This window comes from Lutra lutra, chromosome 10 (genome assembly GCF_902655055.1).
Source record: "Lutra lutra chromosome 10, mLutLut1.2, whole genome shotgun sequence".
NCBI lineage: Eukaryota > Metazoa > Chordata > Mammalia > Carnivora > Mustelidae > Lutra > Lutra lutra.
The window spans coordinates 79,668,153-79,689,596 of NC_062287.1; the positions used below are offsets into that span (position 1 = coordinate 79,668,153).

Below are 21,444 nucleotides of genomic sequence, written 5' to 3' on the forward strand. Positions count from 1 at the left end.
GAAGAAGACAAACTTTATTTGATATAAAGTATGATTTACTGTATATTCTTCAAGGTAACATTATGTGATCCTCTACTCAGTGATGCTAACATAAATTACTTAGATTAACTTTAATGAATATAAAGTCTATAAATGGCACATTGATTATTGATTTGTTTTCAAGTTGCCAGTATTTGTTTTTTAAGTAAATTCAGTGGTGTCACATTAAATAATTACTTCAATAATATTTCCATCCTATAGCTTTTATTTTGGCAAACAGTCTATTCATCATATTAGTGTTTAATTTCTGACCCCACTCAAGTTCATATTGCCACAGAGTTTATATTTGTAGATTTTCTGTACCATTTCCACTATTTTCCTTCAGAGAGGAAAGAGGACTAATCCTGGCCAAATCAGCCAAAAGGATTGTATTTCTGAAGTCAGAGCAGAAATTCTCTTCCAATTGACAAGAATCCTAGAAGAGATTCTTCTAGGGCAGAAGAGAAGTTAGGAAGCATCTAATCCATCAGCCTTCTTACAGATAGGAGACCTTGAACCAAGAAGGCAAGGTGATTTGCACACTGCTGGAGAGCATGCTACTTTATACACCAGTCTATAAGCTCTAGACTCCCAAAGTAGTGCCATCTCTTTCACATTTCTCTGCCAGGTTAAAAAGAGGACCTCCATGGCCAAGTGCTGATTTTCCTTTTCAATTTTATATCTGTGCTACTATTGGATTAAAATGGCATAACAACATTTTCTACCCAGATTATTTTTAAATACCTTTTTATCATTTTTTATTTCTTTACACTTATTCTTCTAATGTAAGTAATATGTATTTGGTGGTTAAAGTGACTGTTTGACTTACCGTCCAAAACAGGATACATTTTAAAGTCTGAGATATTAATAATTACACTGAAACAAAAAGCAACCCAGAATATAATGTCACTCTAGGAATAAATGGAAAATAAGGTTAAAATATCAGTAAGCAAAATGAAAGAAAAAATTACTTCACTCGTATTTTCTTTATGTAGAATTTGATATGTTTTAATTTTATTACCATAGATCCATCTATGCATATATATTTTTTTTTGCAAAAATGGATCTCATACTGAAATATTCCTTTGTAATTTGTTATTAATAAGCAACATATCAGGAAATAAATTTTTCATGCACATTTTCTTTTTAAAGGATTTCCCTTTTTTAAAAGATTTTATTTATTTATTTGTCAGTGAGAGAGAGAGAGAGAGAGAGAGAGTACGAGCAGGGTGAGCAGCAGACAGAGTGGGAAGCAGGCTCCCTTCTGAGCAAGGAGCCGATGTGAGACTCAATCCCAGGACCCTGGAATCATGACCTGAGCCGAAGGCAGACACTTAACTGACAGACCCACCCAGGTATCTCTAAAGGATTTCCTAATATTACATTTTTAATGTCTTTGGAAGAATGTCAAGCCAGTAGACACATTCTTTACTCCCCCTGGACTGGTTATATTCAAACAGAGAGCACAGTGTATTCACAACCAGTCAGTCCAGCTTCCCAGGGACCACACACTTATTTTCTCTGAAAAGAAAATAGGTAATTGCAGAAGCTACTTTATTTCCACTCCAACTGGCAAATAACCCCAACAACTGACACAGCACAGACCTATACCAGTCGATAGAAGCATCAAGCTATCAGAGTAGATGCTAGCCATAGACAACATTCACGCCTAGAACTCTAGGAGAGTGTTTATGGAAAAGTTGGCTCAAGAGCATGGAAGTTCACCAAATGTGGTAGAGTAGTCAATATGACCAGAGTATCAGTTTAAGAGCTTATGAAGATGAACAGATGTAGAAAATAAAGCAACAATTATTACAGTCCTAGATTTTCAAAACAGCAGGACGAATCTTTATGAAATTATCTACCTAGAATAAGTAAAATCACAGAACAATATAAAACCACAGTCTTGCATGTAAATTTTGAAAGGTAATTAATACACTGGACTTATCTTTGAATGTCTTATTATTAGACTTTTTTGACAAACAGAAGAAATGTTTGTGCTAACTTTCAAGGGGTGTATATCTAATGCATAATACAAACATGATAAAAAAATGCCATGAAATGATGTTAGTCATATTCCATAGGAATTATAGGAGATTAAATTCACATCTAATTGGCTTCGTAGTGGGTGGATGTGGAAAGAGGAAGTCTTCATTTTAGAATTGGCATTGCTCTGGGGCCTTAAAGAATGAGTAGGGGTTGGGAAAACATGACTAGGACAGGAATTTTAGAAGGAGCATCCCAAGTGCAGAAAACAGCAGCAGCAAAAGCAGAGAGGCTTATGAGGAAGAAAACCATTGTAGGACCAAAACTGAGTATAGAGAGTCTTAGAAACAAGATTAGAAAGTGCTGAGAGCAGATCATGGAGCTTCTTGAATGATAGAACCATAAACATGGACTCCATTCTATAGACAACTTGAAATAATGGTAAAGTTTTCAGGAGAGACGTAAAATATAAAATGTTTATTCTGTCATTACCTCCTTTATTCTACACATCTGCCTTCTCTTAATGCTGTCTTCTTAAACTGTTTTGTGTCCCTGTCTCTTCAGAATACTGTGTAACAAGACCACCTCAGACTAGATTCAGATTAGGTAGAAGCTGATTTTCCTCCAGTGCTTTCTCTTACTCACTTATATCCATTAGGAACGTCACTTCTGAATGCTTCTCTGAGCGTCTAGCCTGGCTGTCAGCAGGACTAACCTGTTGTTACGCTGTCATGTGTGCCCAGGAACCCAAGGCTTTGGGGAAGCAATTGTTAAATTGCATTCCACCCTTCCATTTATCACAGCACTCGGTTTTTTCAAGAGCTCGTTTATACCTTTAATAAACCATGGATATGGTTTATTAGACTAATGGACTAGAACCATGGACTAGAACCAAGAAAGTAGTTAATAGATTAAATATAAATATATATAAAATATATAAGTGGTTTAATATCATTTCTCTTGGTTTTGCATAAGGAAACAACTGCTCAGGTCACTAAAGCAGCATTTTTCTTGAAGTCATCTTAGAATTTTAAATTAATTGCTTTCTTTATTTATTCACTAGTAAGTATTCATTGAGCTTGTGTGACTGGACCTATACTGGTCTCTGAAGAAACAGAAACACTCTATCTGTTCTCAAGGAGATCAGAGTCTCCCTATAAGAATGTCTCTGGGAGAGCTCTCTCTCTCCCCTTCTCCCTTCCTTACTCTTTGCAAATAAACCCATTACCGGTGTGACTTGGCTATTTCATTTTGCCCATTAATACTTTAAATAACTGGATTCTAGAAAGGGAATGACCGCAAAGAGAGTATCTTTATTTCAGTTTCCATTGAGGCAAAGAGAAGCAGAATCGGCAATCCCAGTTTCAATTAAGTCATTTATTCAAGATGCAAAGAGGTAACAGAACTCTCTCAGTTCCTGTGATAGAGCACAAAATGGGGAACCTCACAATTGGCTGAGCTGAATGGTCATATTTCGGAGTTCAAAGGAATAGAAAACTGCTTGATGTAAAAGCAGAGTTTCTTACCTCTCTGGGAGGTAAAAGTTAGCATGGGGCCTGATAGATTAATTACCTAAGAAGGACAGGAGACAGGTGGTGAGCTGTGGGAGAGCAAATGCAGCAGAGACCTGAGCAAGGAAACAGAACAAAGAAAACGAGGGTCCAAGACTGAAAAAAAAAAAAATTAGATTTGTAGAATGATAGATACTGAAGGAGTTTAAAAATATATGTATGTAATCAATATAAATTCAGTGTAGAACATGTCAAAAAAAATATGGAGGTCTAAAAAAAATCAGCCTTAATCCTTACTTGCAAAATTAGTTATTTTGGACATTTTGGTATGTTTCTTTCAAGTCTTTTTTTTTTTTAAATATATTGCAAAACATAGTTAAGATCATTATGTATGATAATCATGTTCCCTCACTGAACATTATATAAAATATTTTCTCATCTTTAAAATTTGAAGAAAGAAATTTGAAACCAAAAATAGTAAAAAAAAAAAAATCAGTTTAGCCTTCTCTAATGAGGCTATTAAATATTTATTCCTAAACTTACTACAATGGAAATGTTAGATTCAAAATATTTCTTATCCGATCATAGGAAGATTTATTTTTTGGGAAGGTCTTTGTTCAAACCCCTCCATCTCCACTTTCAGAATACATACAAATACACATACAGCTTTTCCTTCTCTTTGCATTGCCTTTCCTGTAAAGCAGATGGTGCTTGAAATTGCCTAGGCCCTTCACAAAAGCTGTTCCTCTAGCAACCTTCCTTAAAAGACGATTTTAAAACAAGCAAAGATATTCTTTGAATTCCCTGCTAGCCAATATGTCAGTCCAGCCTAAAATATTACTAATTAAAAGTAATCAACTTTATGAGAATATACTTTAATCATAGTTGCATTACAGAGGCTAGGGTGCCATGGTGTTAGATATACAAAATCGCTTTTTAAAAATAATTTCTAATTAGGTTCAAACTCTTAACTCATTCCTAACCCTATGCCTGAACATCCTTACCTCCTGCTGAGTTGTGGTTGGAGAAAATAAGACATCAGCACAAAGAAGAGGTTCTAGGAAATTGAAGATGTCTTTATGCCTGGAAGTGTAGAGTAAAACCATGAGCCTTTAATTCTTTCAACTGTTCCTCCTGATCATAAATTGAATTAAAGCTCATATTTCAAAAATATTTCTGAATCTAATACTGATTTAAAAGGGTTTGTAAAAGAAGATCAGATCCTCAGGAGTTATAATTATAATAGTATGTGATATTTATTGAGCTTTGCTTTGCTGCCATGAACTAGTCTTTAATTATATGATCCAATGTAATCATGAGGTTGGGTGCTATTAGAATCCAATGAGTTGGACTGTATCAGAATGACCTATAAGTTGAACTATATTTTAACTGAAGATGAAAAAAACATAACCAAGACACCCTCAGATATTCATTTATTGCTTATAAGCCCTCTTCTGTAAAATAGCTGTAAAATGAGGCTCTGTGGAGATCGTCTCTGAGGTTTTTTCTGGATCTTCAGTTGGAGATAAACTCACACTGAGTTAATTTTTCATAACCAAGTATTTCTTCAATGTTTGCATTCTGAGCTTTTACTGAATGTTCAATATCTTCCTTCTGGAAAATCCATTATCCTTCATTAAAGAAGGGGTCTTCAGTTGGAGATAAACTCACACTGAGTTAATTTTTCATTACCAAGTATTTCTTCAATGTTTGCATCCTGGGCTTTTACTGAATGTTCAACATCTTCCTTCTGGAAAAACCATTATCCTTCATTAAAGAAGGCTGCACATTCTATGCTATATGCCTTTCCCTGAGAGTGGAATCAAATTTCTCTCTTCTCAGTGCCTAGCCACAGAAAACTCAAGAAAAATCTAGTCAGAACCACCAGGCTGACTGACCAACCTCTGAAATATCATGAGAGATATTAATAAATTGTAGTTTAAATCTTTTAGTTTCAGAGCAATCATGCAGTCATATTTAACTGGAATGTTTTCATGTTCAAAGCTGTGTTCCTTTACTGCCCTTGTGTTATACACTACAGGTGAAATCAAAGCATGATGGTAACTCAACGTTTTTGGGGTTTTGAAAACCTTGACATCATTCCATCTTTCTCTTTTCCATCTCCCTTTAATTGAATTCTTCAACTGACTGAGTTAGTCTCACAGACCTTCAAAAATCAGGGAAGCATAGTTGCTTGCTGTGTTTGTGCGGTAATGCTACATCTTCCAGGAGGAGCTACAAGGTTTGAATCCGGCATCAGGAAGAAGAAGGTAAGAGGAGGAGAGAGGCCACTAAGGAAGGTGCCGAACTGGCTCCTGTCCCTATTTTGGGGCCACTGTGGTTTGGTCCTCCCCAAATTACTTCACCCCTTTGGGTGTCGGATATCTTCCTCTATCAACATAAAATGTTGGTTTTTATGGTCTTGAGAATTCTTTGTTGTCCCAGGCCTCAGTTTCTTTTAGTATATTAAAATAATATTCTATCTACTTTATAAGGCTTTTGTGAGGATTACATTTAGGATGGTAGATAGTGTCTTCTCAACACCTGTTACTTAGTAGGTAAATAAATGGTCCAGTGTCACTATCGTATGATTCGAGGCCTCAATAGCTCAAATACAAGAGGATAACTCGCATGTAATGTGCTAGACATTTAACATAACTTATCTAATAAAACCATTCTAGTGGCTAAGTGAAAGTTATCCATATTTCTATGCTCGAGTTTGAGAGGGAAAGACAGAAACGTCTCTCCATCTGCTGCTTCATTTCTCTCAGAGGCGAGATCAGCTTTGCCCTTCTGTAAGTGCCAGTATTTACAGACCAACTTTTAGGAAATCAAAACTGTGCCTCAATATAATAACCAGACTCAAAACTTGAAAAAGAGGTAATTACTTAGTGGCTCCAGAGATTTGCTCGGATTTATTTATAGTCGCTAAGAAAAAGTCCTCCCCTCCCTTGCCAGGCAAACCCAACGCAACACCCACCCACACTGCGGCACTGGACGCTCTGGGGATGCGAGGTTAATTCCTCGAGTAGCCGCTAAGGGGAGCTGGACGCTGGACCGCCCTCCGGCGTTGCCATAACAACGGTGGGCGCGCAGCCTTCGGAGCAAAGTGCCGGCTAAAGCAGGTGTTGGATTGCAGCGCGCTCGCGGAGGCTCAGGGATTGTGTGGTTCCCGGGAGCCTCTTAGAGAGTCTGGCTCCTATTCCTCCGCCTCCTCTCGGACAGCTTCCGAACCCAGCGGGGACGCGCAGAGTGAAAATGGTCCACCACTCAGGCTCGATTCAGTCCTTTAAACAGCAAAAAGGTCAGTTGGAATCTTGGTCCCCCCTCCCTAAGGGCGTCACGTCCCCCGCTGCATGCCCTTGCAGTTGTGTAGGAGCATCCTTTCCAGGCTAATGCGACGCAGAGGTGGAGAACTCTGTGAAGTTTAAAAAAAAAAAAAAATGCTTCTTTACTCTGCATCCAAGATGAGTCTGATTTCTGAGCCTCCGCACGGTCCCAGGGAGAAGCGGAATTCGTCATTTCAGGGACTTGATTTAATGTACTCTCTCCTAAGACTGTTTCATTGCATTGCAGTAAACCAGCTGAGTAAGGGTTGTTTTACCAGCCCAGTAGTGCTCTGAGTTGAGGACAGAAATATTGGATCATGTTTGCCCCAGTCTGTCATTCAAATCGCTAAGAAGCTTCACATGAATAAATCTCTTTATTTGAGATGCTTTTACACAGTCCTAGATAAATGAATTTTTGGACAGTTCCAGAAGTTGGCCTGTTGAAAGGGTTCTGAAACTTTCTTGGAAAACTTAATTTTGCCCAAATCCTATGTTTGATTCTGGGTTTCAGGCTTTTGTTATTGTTGGTAGGTTCCTCTTCTGGGGGCTTTGTTTATCTCTCTTAGCTTCTCCTTCATGTTTCTCCCTGGATGCAGTGGTATGAGTACCTATGCTCATAATCAAATCAAGAAATATCCCTAGTTATCTTCATTCTTTGGTCCTTATTCCCTATTTTGTTGAAAAGTATTTTTCTAGAGCATGTTTATGTTTAGGCATATTTCCAATTTTTTGCAGTTGGTCCAAAAACATGTATTAAATAACATAATTACCATTTTATTGAATTAATAATGGTGATGGCAATTATGCCAAGTTGACCACAGGTACCTAAGATACGTGAATTCTAGAATGGTAACTTGGCTCATTCATAGTGAAGTGAATATTTACTTATGTTATTATCTATACTCTTATCTGTCCATCTATCTATCTACAGTCAACAATTGTTTCTGTATAGATCATTGACTATTTTAAAGAAAAATTTGGATGGACATACCAGGGATAATCTAATAGGGATTCCTGCATTAGGCAGAATATGGGACTGATTGAGCTTCAAATTCCATAATTTTGTACTCTGTTACAGTCCAAATTCTCTAGGTTCTTTTAAAAAAAATATGTTGAAATTGGGAGTGGGATGAAATACTGTCTGGTTAGACAAAAATTTCACATAGTGTGCCATTCCAAGTCAAATCTAAGTGTTCCAAACAGAATTAAATTGTTTCAAGAAGTCATGTTCTCTTTAATCATTACTTTAAACACATGTACACTTTAAGAATGAAGACAAAGATGGTAGGAACTTTACCTTAGCTTCATACAATTAATATTCTCTGATGCATGGCTATAGGTGACTCATTCTTGGAACCTGGAACCTTGAAATGGTCCCCACACAACTTATTATTATGTATGGATACATATTTTGCTTTTAGAAGCTAACAACTGCCAATTTAAGGACCACCTGTGATTGCTCAAAGTGAGTCATAAAAATTTGTACAAATCTTTGTTCTTCATACTGTCCAAAAACATTTGGTTTCCTTTATGATGCATTATGAGCATTATTTTCAAGTCTTTTACTTTTTGGCACAAAAAACAACTTTAGCAGAAGGATAAATGTGGAGAGGAGGAGGGATAGGAAAGGAAGCACCAATAAGGTGGTTCTGGTTAATTGCTTCTTAACCATGAATGGGCATTCCAAAAAGATGTAACAAACTGAGGATTAGCTACTTTAATCTTTCAAAGAAGAAGCAAAATAAGATTTTAGATGCTTTCTGATCCAGGAAGCCTGAGACAGAAAGCTTTTAGGGGTGCTTTTCAGCATAACATTAACCTGAAAACTTAACATTAAAATGGAGAATATGCTGGAACTCTATGGGGTTCTAATTACCAAGCTTGCCTTTGTAACTAGCTTAAAAACCTTGAGCAAAGTGTTTAATTTCTTTGGACTCTACTTCTTTGAAAAGAGTCGACTCCTGACCCCTCCAGCCTTTTTGACTTCTCTTTCTCTGTTCCTTGGGGAAGGGCAGGTGGCAATGTGAAGGTGGCCCTTGCTTTCAGTTCACAGGAAATATTTTAGGCATACCTGGGTGGCTCAGTAGCTTAAACACCTGCCTTTGGCTCTGGTCATGATCCCAAGAGTTCTGGGATGGAGCCCCGTTTCTTCTTCCTCAGTCTGGGCTCCCTGTTCAGCAGGGAGTCTGCTTCTCCCTCTGACCCTCCCCCCATCTTCTCCACCTCACCACATTCTCTCAAATAAATAAATAAAATCTAAGAAAGGAAGGAAGGAAGGAAAGAAGGAAGGAGGGAAGGAAGGAAGGAAGGAAGGAAGGAAGGAAGGAAGGAAGGAAGGATGGATGGATGGATTTAGCTGAGTAAACCAGTTTCTGGGGATGACTTTTTGTTTTAATCAAGTGAAATTAAGGTTTGTTTTTTATTTTGATTTCAACTCTATAATACCTAGAAAGAGCATGGAGTATTCAGAAAACACCATTAGTGTAAGACTTTAAAAATGCTCACTATCACTTGAAAAATAGACACACTCTCTATTTAAACTCTCAGCAAGCAGGGCGCCTGGGTGGCTCAGATGGTTGAGTATCTTCCTTCCGCTCAGGTCATGATCCCAGGCTCCTGGAATCAAATCCCACATCGGTCTCCCTGCTTAGTGGGGAGCCTGCTTCTCCCTCTGCCTCTCCTTGTGCTCTCTCTGTCTCTCTCTCTCTGACAAATAAGTAAATAAAATCTTTAAAAAAATAAGTAAAATAAACTCTCAGCAAGCCAGGAGAACTATGTAGTAATGTATGTAGTATGTAGAACTATATAGTAATCTAATCAAACCCTGATCCAAATTCCCTCACTGATAGTAATATCTATCTAATCGAGTAACCAGTGTTTTTCAATAAATCTAAGAGATGCCAGAATTGTTTTCTGTAAAATGAAATACTATCTGAAAATCCAGATTTCTCCATTAATTTAATCTGCAATCTTCATTTTCAGCTTTGCATTTTAATTCTACATATACTACTTACAAGTTTTTTTTCTTTAAGATCTCTAAACTTCAGTTACTACCTCTGTGAAATGAAGATAATATCTACATTGCAAACCCCTAATGTGTTCAGCAGTTTGGCGCACAGATTGGGGCCCATAAGTATAGTGAATAATTAATAATAATAATAAAAAAGTAATAATGGCTATTCTTCTTCCCAGGCCCATCTGCTTTTTTTCTTGACTACTTAGGAGTAAAAACAACAACAACACCCTCAACAGTTCCCTTAGAAGTTGTTTACCTTTATTTTACTTTGTCTCACTTTTGTTATTTTGGGGTATTTTTAAGGAAAATGAGACTTCAGATCATCTAATAATTCCTTGCAATAGTCTTGATTTACAGTCACAAACTACGCAACTCCCATGCCCATTTCTCAGGAAAGCCTCTCAAAAATTCCCATAGAGTAAGTTTGGATGTTCATTTCATAATTTCAAAATTTCACTGCAAATAAATTGTACTTATTCACTCTCCACTCAACCCATATTTACTAAGCTCTTGCCATATGTCAGATATGGTTCTTAGGAATGGCATTGTCAAGAATGCTTTCATTCATGAACCTATTACTGCAAAAGTCTTCTTCAGAAAACTTTGTTTAGTAGGAAGTCTGAGAGGTTTGCTAAACACAACCTTTATGTAAATATAGGAAACTCTGTATTCTTCTAGGAAGATGTTGACATATTGTTTATTGACAATGCCAGTTAAGTTTTGTTTTCTGAAGAGACCTACATATATTTTTAATTTTTTATATTCTAATAATTTTTTATTCTACTTTGATTAAATTTACATTGTTTTATTAAGAGGCTTAATAAATAGGAAGTAAAATGGGAGAACGGGGGAGGGGGGCAGAGTATTCCACAGTTTATTTCTGAAGTCTCAAGATTACACTGGAGTGTATCATGTTTACAGAGAACTGGGACTGTGTTTTTGCCTTTGCCTCCGCACATATTGGAGGAACACATTAGCTGGCAAGTCAGCAGTGATATCTGGTGAAAGTCCAACTGTGCTTCCCAGCCTGGCTTGCTCTGTTCACTTGATTGAGGATGGATTCATGTGTCAAGCAAAAGTGAGCAAGAAAAGGACAATGTGAGCTCTGGCTTGTGGTGGCTGTTATTTACCAATACAGCCAGCAAGACTTTGAGGGAAACCATAGGTCACCTCAAACACAGCCTGTCCTAAAAGGCTTGGGCTTAATGGGATTAGCTGAAGCTGTTAAGTGATTCATCATTATTCTAAGGGACATTTGGTTAAACATGAAAAGAGTGTTTTTAATAATTCCATGGAATCAAACACTTCCTACTCAAAAAGTAGCTTAATCATAATAATAATCTTTGCATGTACTTGGGAATCTGCAAACCACAAAGCACTTGTATTCTCTCTCTCTCTTTTTCTTTTCTCAAAATAGACTACTTGCAATGGCAGGTGCCCACCTGGGAAGCCTCTCAGCAACCATCCTGCTTTGTGTTCAGTTCCTAGTTCCCAACACCCTGAAGGGACATTGTTGAGGGGAATACCTAGTTTCAGAATCTCTGATATCCACTGTTTAAGTCTCGTTTTCCTCTCACTCATATCTTTAGGATCTAGGACTTTCCTATGCTCTGCCCCTGGTAAAATGAGAAAAAAAAAATCTGGAGCCATTTATACATTGACAGAAATGCATTCACACATGTGTACTGACTATCCCTGGTATTTTGCCAGTTGATTCTTTTATTTATGAAAAGAGAAGGCATCACCTCTTTTAAAAAAAAAATTCCTGCCACATAGGAGAAAAAAATTCGGGGGGAGATATTTTGGGATCAGAAACTGTATTTCTCTCAGGCTGGTGCTGACTATCAGCCTGATCACAAAGGATTAGGCACTGAATCTAATGGAGAATTCCTCTGGTCTTTCTACTCTGTCTCTTAATTTTCACCCTTCTCTTTCTTTACCTCCTCTGTAGATTTCCTACATATTTACAACTCTAGTTCCCCAGTGTTAATCTCCCAGTGGGGGAGAGCCCAACTACGAAGGGAATGTAGAGAAATTTCTATCCAAATAGGAAACTCATGTGTCTGGGACCATTTCTTTTCTTTCTTTCTTTCTTTTTTAATTAACATATAATGTTAATTAAATTCACAGGTCTGTGAATCACCAGTCTTACACAATTCACAGCACTCACCATAGCGCATACCCTCCCCAATGTCCATCACCCACCCACCCTATCCTTCCCCCAACCCCAAAAACTCTCATTTTGTTTCCTGAGATTAAGAGTCTCTTACAGTTTGTTTTCCTCCCCGGTCCCATCTTGTTTCATTTTTCCCTTCCTTCCCCCCACGAACCTCCCGCCCTGCCTCTCAAATTCCTCATATCAGAGAGATCATATGATAATTGTCTTTCTTTGATGGACTTACTTCACTCAGCATAATACCCTCTAGTTCCATCTAGGTCCTTGCAAATGGCAAGATGATGTGGTCTATATATTTACAAGGGAATACTATGCAGCCATCTGGGACCATTTCTTTAAAAATGCTGTGTACATCCAATGGCTCAGAAAAATTACTGTGTCACTTCAAAGTAAGAATATTGAGGTTTAAAATGATGACTTTGAATTAGTAAAAACAGTATAAAATATGTGATAAATAGATATCCTCTTAGGAGTGAAGAGAAGTGATAACATTTAAAAGAAATTCCATCCAAAATAATTATTAGATAAAAATATGAGTGTTTCAAAGCTATCTAGAAGTTCAGTTACCCAAAACATCACATTTCTCAAGGATTCTAAGGAGCTAAAGTCTTCATTTGAATCAAGGATTTAACATTCTATTCTGCCCATGGATGTTACTGAAAAAAAAAAAAAAAAATATATATATATATATATTGGGAGTTGATAATTATATAAATCAACTTCTCAAAAGAACCCAAACCTTTAAAAAAAAAAAAGCCTGACCTCTTTCTGTTTATTTTTTCAGTATTTTATAATTATGCAGATGTTTAGAAAATATTAAGGTAAAGTGTGTAGATTAATGTTAAGTAGGTGTACCTTGATGAAAAGAACATGGACTTGAATTCCGTGGGATTGAATTCTGTCACTATATCTGTAACTTGGGAATTTGCCTTTTCTGAGCCATAGGTTCTTTATCCAGATCCGTGGGTGGTCATCCCCACCTCTCAGGATTGTAGAGGAGGATAATGAAAACACCACCACTATACCAGCAGCAGCAACAGCAAATACAGTGTAGATACTACTCACCCCAAAGCTTAAAAGTACACTTCATATTTGATGCTCACTAAACCTTTAGTAGTTAGATGTATCATTTTTCCTATTTTTAAGGTAAGGGAATTGAGGTGTAGCTCTTTGAGGTGAAGCTCATTAGGTCTTAATGAGTGACAGAACTGAGGGGTGAACACAGCCCTCCCTGACTCCGAGGTCTACCTTCTAATTGTTCTGCATTCCATAAGGAAGTAAGGAAGCCTAATTGCTCCAAGTTCTCTGGAGGACGGAACAAAACTAAACAAAGCAAAACAACTGAGGCAACTAAAAGGCTGCTCACTCCCATTTGAACTATCAGAGTTCCAGGCAGATTTCAGTGATTTCTGAGCTACATCATGGATAGCTCACTGTCCATTATGTGGTTTCAGTAAAATGAGAACTTTAGATGGGATAATGTCTATGATACCTTCTGACTCTGTAGTTCATCAGAAGTTATAGAAATGTGAAATCATATTCCAGCAGGTAGTGCTCTGGTACAACAAACCTACCTGTCCCTTCACGTCACTACCTTAACTGTTAAACTAACTGCATTGCAAAGCAGCATTTACTTTAAATTCTGATTTGTTCCAACCCAGCAGGCACATGAGAAATCAGAACCAAATGCAGGATCCAGGGTCCCAAAACACGAGTCCCTCTATTCACATCCTCACTGGCACTGAGACCAAGTTGGCATTGGAGGAGAGGACTTCCCCATGCATAAAACTGGGTGGACATGAAAACTGTTTTTTTAAATGCACTGTATTAGTCTTAGGTGCACTTTTTAGCATTACATTTCTAGAAAGTTAATAGGCTGACCAAAAGACATCTGTCAACTCCTAAAATTGTGTGTGTGTATATATTTATAAAAATGTATTTATGTAAAAGCATATATTTATATCTATATAATATGGATATAAATATATATATTAAACATTTTATTTATTTACTTGAGAGAGACAGTGATAGCAACAGAAATAGTGAGAAAGAGCACAAGTGGGGAGAAGGGAGAAGCAGGATCCCCTCTCAGCAGAGAGCTCAATTGGTTAACCCCAATTGAGTAGGGCTCAATCCCAGGACTCAGGAATCATGACCTGAGCCAATGGCAGATGATTAACCAACTGAGCCACCCAGCACTCCCTAAAATTGTACCTATCTTATATTTGGCTTTCGAGCACATTTAACAGCAATTTAGTCAGGGGGCAAGGGGTCAGGCTTTGCAGATACATGTACAAGGTCCAGTTTAAACTGTGTTTCCATCACTCAGTGGTATCTTGAGCAATTTGTTTCATCTACCTTAGCTCAGGTTTTCCAATTAGAAGATCCAAATTTTCAAGATCTGAAGAATCACCTGGAGTTCTTGTTAAATGCAATTCTTCAGTCCCTCCAGATTTATAATCTCTTCTCCCTCCGTGGGAGGAGACTAGGAATCTGTGTCTTTAGCAAGCATGCATCCATCCTACAGGGTTCGAACAACTGAGCCCATTTGAAAAACTTTTATAAAATAGTAACCGTGTAAGCACTGAATGAGATAATGAATTAAAGTGTGTGGGCTACAGCAGGTTATGAATAGGTATTCTCTATTAGTAGTAGAGGTAAACTTTGTAGATCCTAGACTTAGATGAATACAAGCATTTAGTCCTAAGAAAATATAACTTTTGTGTGTCTCTAGATTAACTACAATCCCCAATCCTTCCTTTTTAAGGTATGAGGAAACTTCTAAATGAGAGTTACTGCCTTGTCTCATTTACTGGACACTTCAGCAAATGAGTTATATGACTTGTAGAGAAGAGCTCTCAGACTTTGCCTTCAGTTCTTCTATATTGACCCTTATAAATACCTCAAATGCTGTCAGTTCCTTATATTTGCTGTAGGTATTTTAGGTCCTATTTTTTTACTGTATAACTTTTTGAAAAATAAGGGGGCTTTAACACATACCCTCCCATAATGAAATAATTCAGAGCAGGGCCTTAAAAGTAAAATACATTGTAAAACTTTATAGTTCTTCTTGATTTACATATAGGGAAGATGTGCATTAGGTTTGTGGTGATTTATTTATTTTTTAAATAATTCATTGCCATAATTTAAAGTCATGGTGAAAACACTATGTGAAATAAGAAGCATAATATGAAATCACATAATTGTGTTCAAATCTTAAGACTGTTCACATAGTGACCATGGGCAAGCTAATTTCAATGTGTTTTAATTTCCTTACTTATGAACTCTGAATAACAAATACTATTATTAAATGTGTGTTCTTTTCCAGACACTGTTTAAAGTATATTGCTTATAGTATCCCACTTAATCTTCATAAAGAGACATATCTGTTACTTTATTTCACAGTTGAGGAAACTGAAGTATAGAAAAGCTAGTGTTCAAGGTCATACAAGTAGGAGTGGCAGAACTAAGGTAGCTATCCAGAGGTGGAAATGTCATGAGAATTAGCAATTCGGTACGGTTAATTCCTTCTACAGTGATTGCTTATATAGTAGGCTCAATACTTGGTGACTAATGTTTTTGTAAAACACTAGTAGCTCCCTATCCTAACTTCAAATCAGTGAGATTAATGGTTGCCCATTACTCAGCACAGGGTTTTTCTCTTTGCCTACATAATCTCTACTGTCCACTTGGTTATATCAACATTTCCCAAAGCATTTTTCAAATAATTCTCCCAAAGTTTAGCTGATTGCAAAAATTCAACTTCTTTTCCCTTTTCGGTAAAGTGACTCTAATTCCCTAACATTAGCTCAACTTGGACTTATTCAAAAGATGTTTAGCCGTGAACCGGTGGATCTTAGCAGACACAGTGGTGTACTTGCAGAGAGTGGTGCATTTATACTGTACTTGCCTAGAATTACCTTGACTACTGACTGAACATAGTAACATAAGATGGCCTCAGACTTATAATGAGAGAGATAAATGGTCAAGAACTTGAGTGGAGATGTCAAGCAGCTTGGATTCAAATGATGCTTCTTGAGGCCCCTGGGTAGCTCAGTTGAGCTTCTGGCTCTTGATTTGGGCTCAGGTTGTGATCTCAGTGTCCTGAGATCGGCCCCACATGGGGTTCCACACCTAGTGGGGAGTCTTCTTGAGGATTTCTCTCCCTCTGTCTCTACCCCTCCTCCTGCCCATGTGCTCTCTTTCTTTCTCAAAAATAAATAATTAAATGTTTAAAAAAATTATGCTTCTTAGGATTTATAATGTATGATTTTTGCCAACATTTTTATTTCTCTAAATTTCCCATTTTTTTCTATGTAAATTGGAACTGGTAGGGATGTTTAGAGGATAACTTGCTATAGTGTGTATTTAAAAAAAAAAGGCATATACCAATCTGACTCTATTTTTTTGCTACTTTTTTTTTTAATTTTATTTTTTATAAACATATATTTTTATCCCCAGGGGTACAGGTCTGTGAATCGCCAGGTTTACACACTTCACAGCACTCACCATAGCACATACCCTCCCCAATGTCCATAACCCCACCCCCCCTCTCCCAACCCGCCTCCCCCCATCAACCCTCAGTTTGTTTTGTGAGATTAAGAGTCACTTATGGTTTGTCTCCCTCCCAATCCCATCTTGTTACATTTATTCTTCTCCTACCCCCTTAACCCCCCATGTTGCATCTCCTCTCCCTCATATCAGGGAGATCATATGATAGTTGTCTTTCTCCGATTGACTTATTTCGCTAAGCATGATACCCTCTAGTTCCATCCACGTTGTCGCAAATGGCAAGATTTCATTTCTTTTGATGGCTGCATAGTATTGCATTGTGTATATATACCACATCTTCTTTATCCATTAGTCTGTTGATGGACATCTAGGTTCTTTCCATAGTTTGGCTATTGTAGACATTGCTGCTATAAACATTCGGGTGCACGTGCCCCTTCGGATCACTACGTTTGTATCTTTAGGGTAAACACCCAGCAGTGCAATTGCTGGGTCATAGGGTAGTTCTATTTTCAACATTTTGAGGAACCTCCATGCTGTTTTCCAGAGTGGTTGCACCAGCTTGCATTCCCACCAACAGTGTAGGAGGGTTCCCCTTTCTCCGCATCCTCGCCAGCATCTGTCATTTCCTGACTTGTTCATTTTAGCCATTCTGACTGGTGTGAGGTGATATCTCATTGTGGTTTTGATTTGTATTTCCCTGATGCCGAGTGATGTTGAGCACTTTTTCATGTGTCTGTTGGCCATCTGGATGTCTTCTTTGCAGAAATGTCTGTTCATGTCCTCTGTCCATTTCTTGATTGGATTATTTGTTCTTTGGGTGTTGAGTTTGCTAAGTTCTTTATAGATTTTGGACACTAGCCCTTTATCTGATATGTCATTTGCAAATATCTTCTCCCATTCTGTCAGTTGTTTTGTTCACTGTTTCCTTTGCTGTGCAAAAGCTTTTGATCTTGATAAAATCCCAATAGTTCATTTTTGCCCTTGCTTCCCTTGCCTTTGGCAATGTTCCTAGGAAGATGTTGCTGCGGCTGAGGTCGAAGAGGTTGCTGCCTGTGTTCTCTTCAAGGATTTTGATGGATTCCTTTCTCACATTGAGATCCTTCATCCATTTTGAGTCTATTTTCATGTGTGGTGTAAGGAAATGATCTGATTTCATTTTTCTGCATGTGGCTGTCCAATTGTCCCAACACCATTTATTGAAGAGGCTCTCTTTTTTCCATTGGACATTCTTTCCTGCTTTGTCGAAGATGAGTTGACCATAGAGTTGAGGGTCTATTTCTGGGCTCTCTATTCTGTTCCATTGATCTATGTGTCTGTTTTTGTGCCAGTACCATGCTGTCTTGATGATGACAGCTTTGTAATAGAGCTTGAAGTCCGGAATTGTGATGCCACCAACTTTGGCTTTCTTTTTCAATATTCCTTTGGCTATTCGAGGTCTTTCCTGGTTCCATATAAATTTTAGGATTATTTGTTCCATTTCTTTGAAAAAAATGGATGGTACTTGGATAGGAATTGCATTAAATGTGTAGATAGCTTTAGGTAGCATAGACATTTTCACAATATTTATTCTTCCAATCCAGGAGCATGGAACATTTTTCCATTTCTTTGTGTCTTCCTCAATTTCTTTCATGAGTACTTTATAGTTTTCTGAGTATAGATTCTTAGTCTCTTTGGTTAGGTTTATTCCTAGGTATCTTATAGTTTTGGGTGCAATTGTAAATGGGATGGACTCCTTAATTGTTCTTTCTTCTGTCTTGTTGTTGGTGTAGAGAAATGCAACTGATTTCTGTGCATTGGTTTTATATCCTGACACTTTACTGAATTCCTGTACAAGTTCTAGCAGTTTTGGAGTGGAGTCTTTTGGGTTTTCCACATATAGTATCATATCATCTGCGAAGAGTGATAGTTTGACTTCTTCTTTGCCGATTGGGATGCCTTTAATTTCCTTTTGTTGTCTGATTGCTGAGGCTAGGACTTCTAGTACTATGTTGAATAGTAGTGGTGATAACGGACATCCCTGCCGTGTTCCTGACCTTAGCGGAAAAACTTTCAGTTTTTCTCCATTGAGAATGATATTTGCGGTGGGTTTTTTATAGATGGCTTTGATAATATTGAGGTATGTGCCGTCTATCCCTACACTTTGAAGAGTTTTGATCAGGAAGGGATGCTGTACTTTGTCAAATGCTTTTTCAGCATCTATTGGGAGTATCATATGGTTCTTGTTCTTTCTTTTATTAATGTGTTGTATCACATTGATTGATTTGTGGATGTTGAACCAACCTTGCAGCCCTGGAATAAATCCCACTTGGTCGTGGTGAATAATCCTTTTAATGTACTGTTGAATCCTATTGGCTAGTATTTTGGCGAGAATTTTTGCATCTGTGTTCATCAAGGATATTGGTCTGTAGTTCTCTTTTTTGATGGGATCCTTGTCTGGTTTTGGGATCAAGGTGATGCTGGCCTCATAAAATGAGTTTGGAAGTTTCCTTCTATTTCTATTTTTTGGAACAGTTTCAGGAGAATAGGAATTAGTTCTTCTTTAAATGTTTGGTAGAATTCCCCCGGGAAGCCATCTGGCCCTGGGCTTTTGTTTGTTTGGAGATTTTTGATGACTGTTTCAATCTCCTTACTGGTTATGGGTCTGTTCAGGCTTTCCATTTCTTCTTGGTTCAGTTGTGGTAGTTTATATGTCTCTAGGAATGCATCCATTTCTTCCAGATTGTCAAATTTGTTGGCATAGAGTTGCTCATAGTACGTTCTTATAATTGTCTGTATTTCTTTGGTGTTCGTTGTGATCTCTCCTCTTTCATTCATGATTTTATTTATTTGGGTCCTTTCTCTTTTCTTTTTGATAAGTCTGGCCAGGGGTTTATCAATCTTATTAATTCTTTCAAAGAACTAGCTCCTAGTTTCGTTGATTTGTTCTATTGTTTTTTTGGTTTCTATTTCATTGATTTCTGCTCTGATCTTTATGATTTCTCTTCTCCTGCTGGGTTTAGGGTTTCTTTCTTGTTCTTTCTCCAGCTCCTTTAGGTGTAGGGTTAGGTTGTGTATCTGAGACCTTTCTTGTTTCTTGAGGAAGGCTTGTATCGCTATATATTTTCTCAGGACTGCCTTTGTTGTGTCCCACAGATTCTGAACCGTTGTGTTTTCATTATCATTTGTTTCCATAAATTTTTTCAATTCTTCTTTAATTTCCTGGTTGACAGATTCATTCTTTAGAAGGATGCTGTTTAGTCTCCATGTATTTGGGTTCTTTCCAAATTTCCTCTTGTGATTGAGTTCTAGCTTCAGAGCATTGTGGTCTGAAAATATGCAGGGAATGATCCCAATCTTTTCATACCGGTTGAGACTTGATTTAGGACCAAGAATGTGATCTATTCTAGAGAATGTTCCATGTGCACTAGAGAAGAATGTGTATTCTGTTGCTTTGGGATGAAATGTTCTGAATATATCTGTGATGTCCATCTGGTCCAGTGTGTCATTTAAGGCCTTGATTTCCTTGTTGATCTTTGTCTTGGATGATCTGTCCATTTCAGTGAGGGGAGTGTTAAAATCCCCTACTATTATTGTATTATTGTCGATGTGTTTCTTTGATTTTGTTATTAATTGGTTTATATAGTTGGCTGCTCCCACATTAGGGGCATAGATATTTAAAATTGTTAGATCTTCTTGTTGGACAGTTCCTTTGAGTATGATATAGTGTCCTTCCTCATCTCTTATTATAGTCTTTGGCTTAAAATCTAATTGATCTGATAGAAGGATTGCCACTCCTGCTTTCTTCTGATGTCCATTAGCATGGTAAATTCTTTTCCACCCCCTCACTTTAAACCTGGAGGTGTCTTCGGGTTTAAGATGAGTTTCTTGTAGGCAACATATAGATGGGTTTTGTTTTTTTATCCATTCTGATACCCTGTGTCTTTTGATTGGGGCATTTAGCCCATTAATATTCAGGGTAACTATTGAGAGATATGAATTTAGTGCCATTGTATTGCCTGTAGGGTGACTGTTATTGTATATTGTCTCTGTTTCTTTCTGATCTACTACTTTGAGGGTCTCTCTTTGTTTAGAGGACCCCTTTCAATATTTCCTGTAGAGCTGGTTTGGTATTTGCAAATTCTTTCAGTTTTTGTTTGTCCTGGAAGCTTTTAATCTCTCCTTCTATTTTCAATGATAGCCTAGCTGGATATAGTATTCTTGGCTGCATGTTTTTCTCATTTAGTACTCTGAATATATCATGCCAGCTCTTTCTGGCCTGCCAGGTCTCTGTGGATAAGTCTGCTGCCAATCTAATATTTTTACCATTGTATGTTACAGACTTCTTTTCCCGGGCTGCTTTCAGGATCTTTTCTTTGTCACTAAGACTTGTCAATTTTACTATTAGGTGACGGGGTGTGGACCTATTCTTATTGATTTTGAGGGGGGTTCTCTGAACCTCCTGGATTTTGATGCTTGTTCCCTTTGCCATATTGGGGAAATTCTCTCCAATAATTCTCTCCAATATACCTTCTGCTCCCCTCTCTGTTTCCTCTTCTTCTGGAATCCCAATTATTCTAATGTTGTTTCGTCTTATGGTGTCACTTATCTCTCGAATTCTCCCCTCGTGGTCCAGTAGCTGTTTGTCCCTCTTTTGCTCAGCTTCTTTATTCTCTGTCATTTGGTCTTCTATATCGCTAATTCTTTCTTCTGCCTCATTTATCCTAGCAGTGAGAGCCTCCATTTTTGATTGCACCTCATTAATAGCTTTTTTGAATTCAACTTGGTTAGATTTTAGTTCTTTTATTTCTCCAGAAAGGGCTTTTATATCTCCCGAGAGGGTTGCTTTAATATCTTCCATGCCTTTTTCAAGCCCGGCTAGAACCTTGAGAATCATTCTGAACTCTATATCTGACATAT

At 37.6% G+C, this 21,444-nt stretch overlaps 1 protein-coding gene across 2 annotated transcripts in view; it reads left to right on the forward strand.

The window, feature by feature from the left end:
- ANO3 (anoctamin 3) overlaps positions 1–21,444 on the forward strand; it is a 419,176-nt gene that overhangs the window by 138,977 nt on the left and 258,755 nt on the right. Inside the window, exon 1 of one of the 2 annotated variants that reach the window (XM_047690760.1) lies at positions 6,614–6,819. The exons of the other annotated variant lie outside the window; for it this stretch is intronic. Within the exon in view, the coding sequence (XP_047546716.1) occupies positions 6,774–6,819 (46 nt within the window). The 5' untranslated portion in view covers positions 6,614–6,773. Of the gene's footprint in view, positions 1–6,613; positions 6,820–21,444 lie in introns of those variants that run through there. 2 annotated transcript variants of the gene reach the window in all.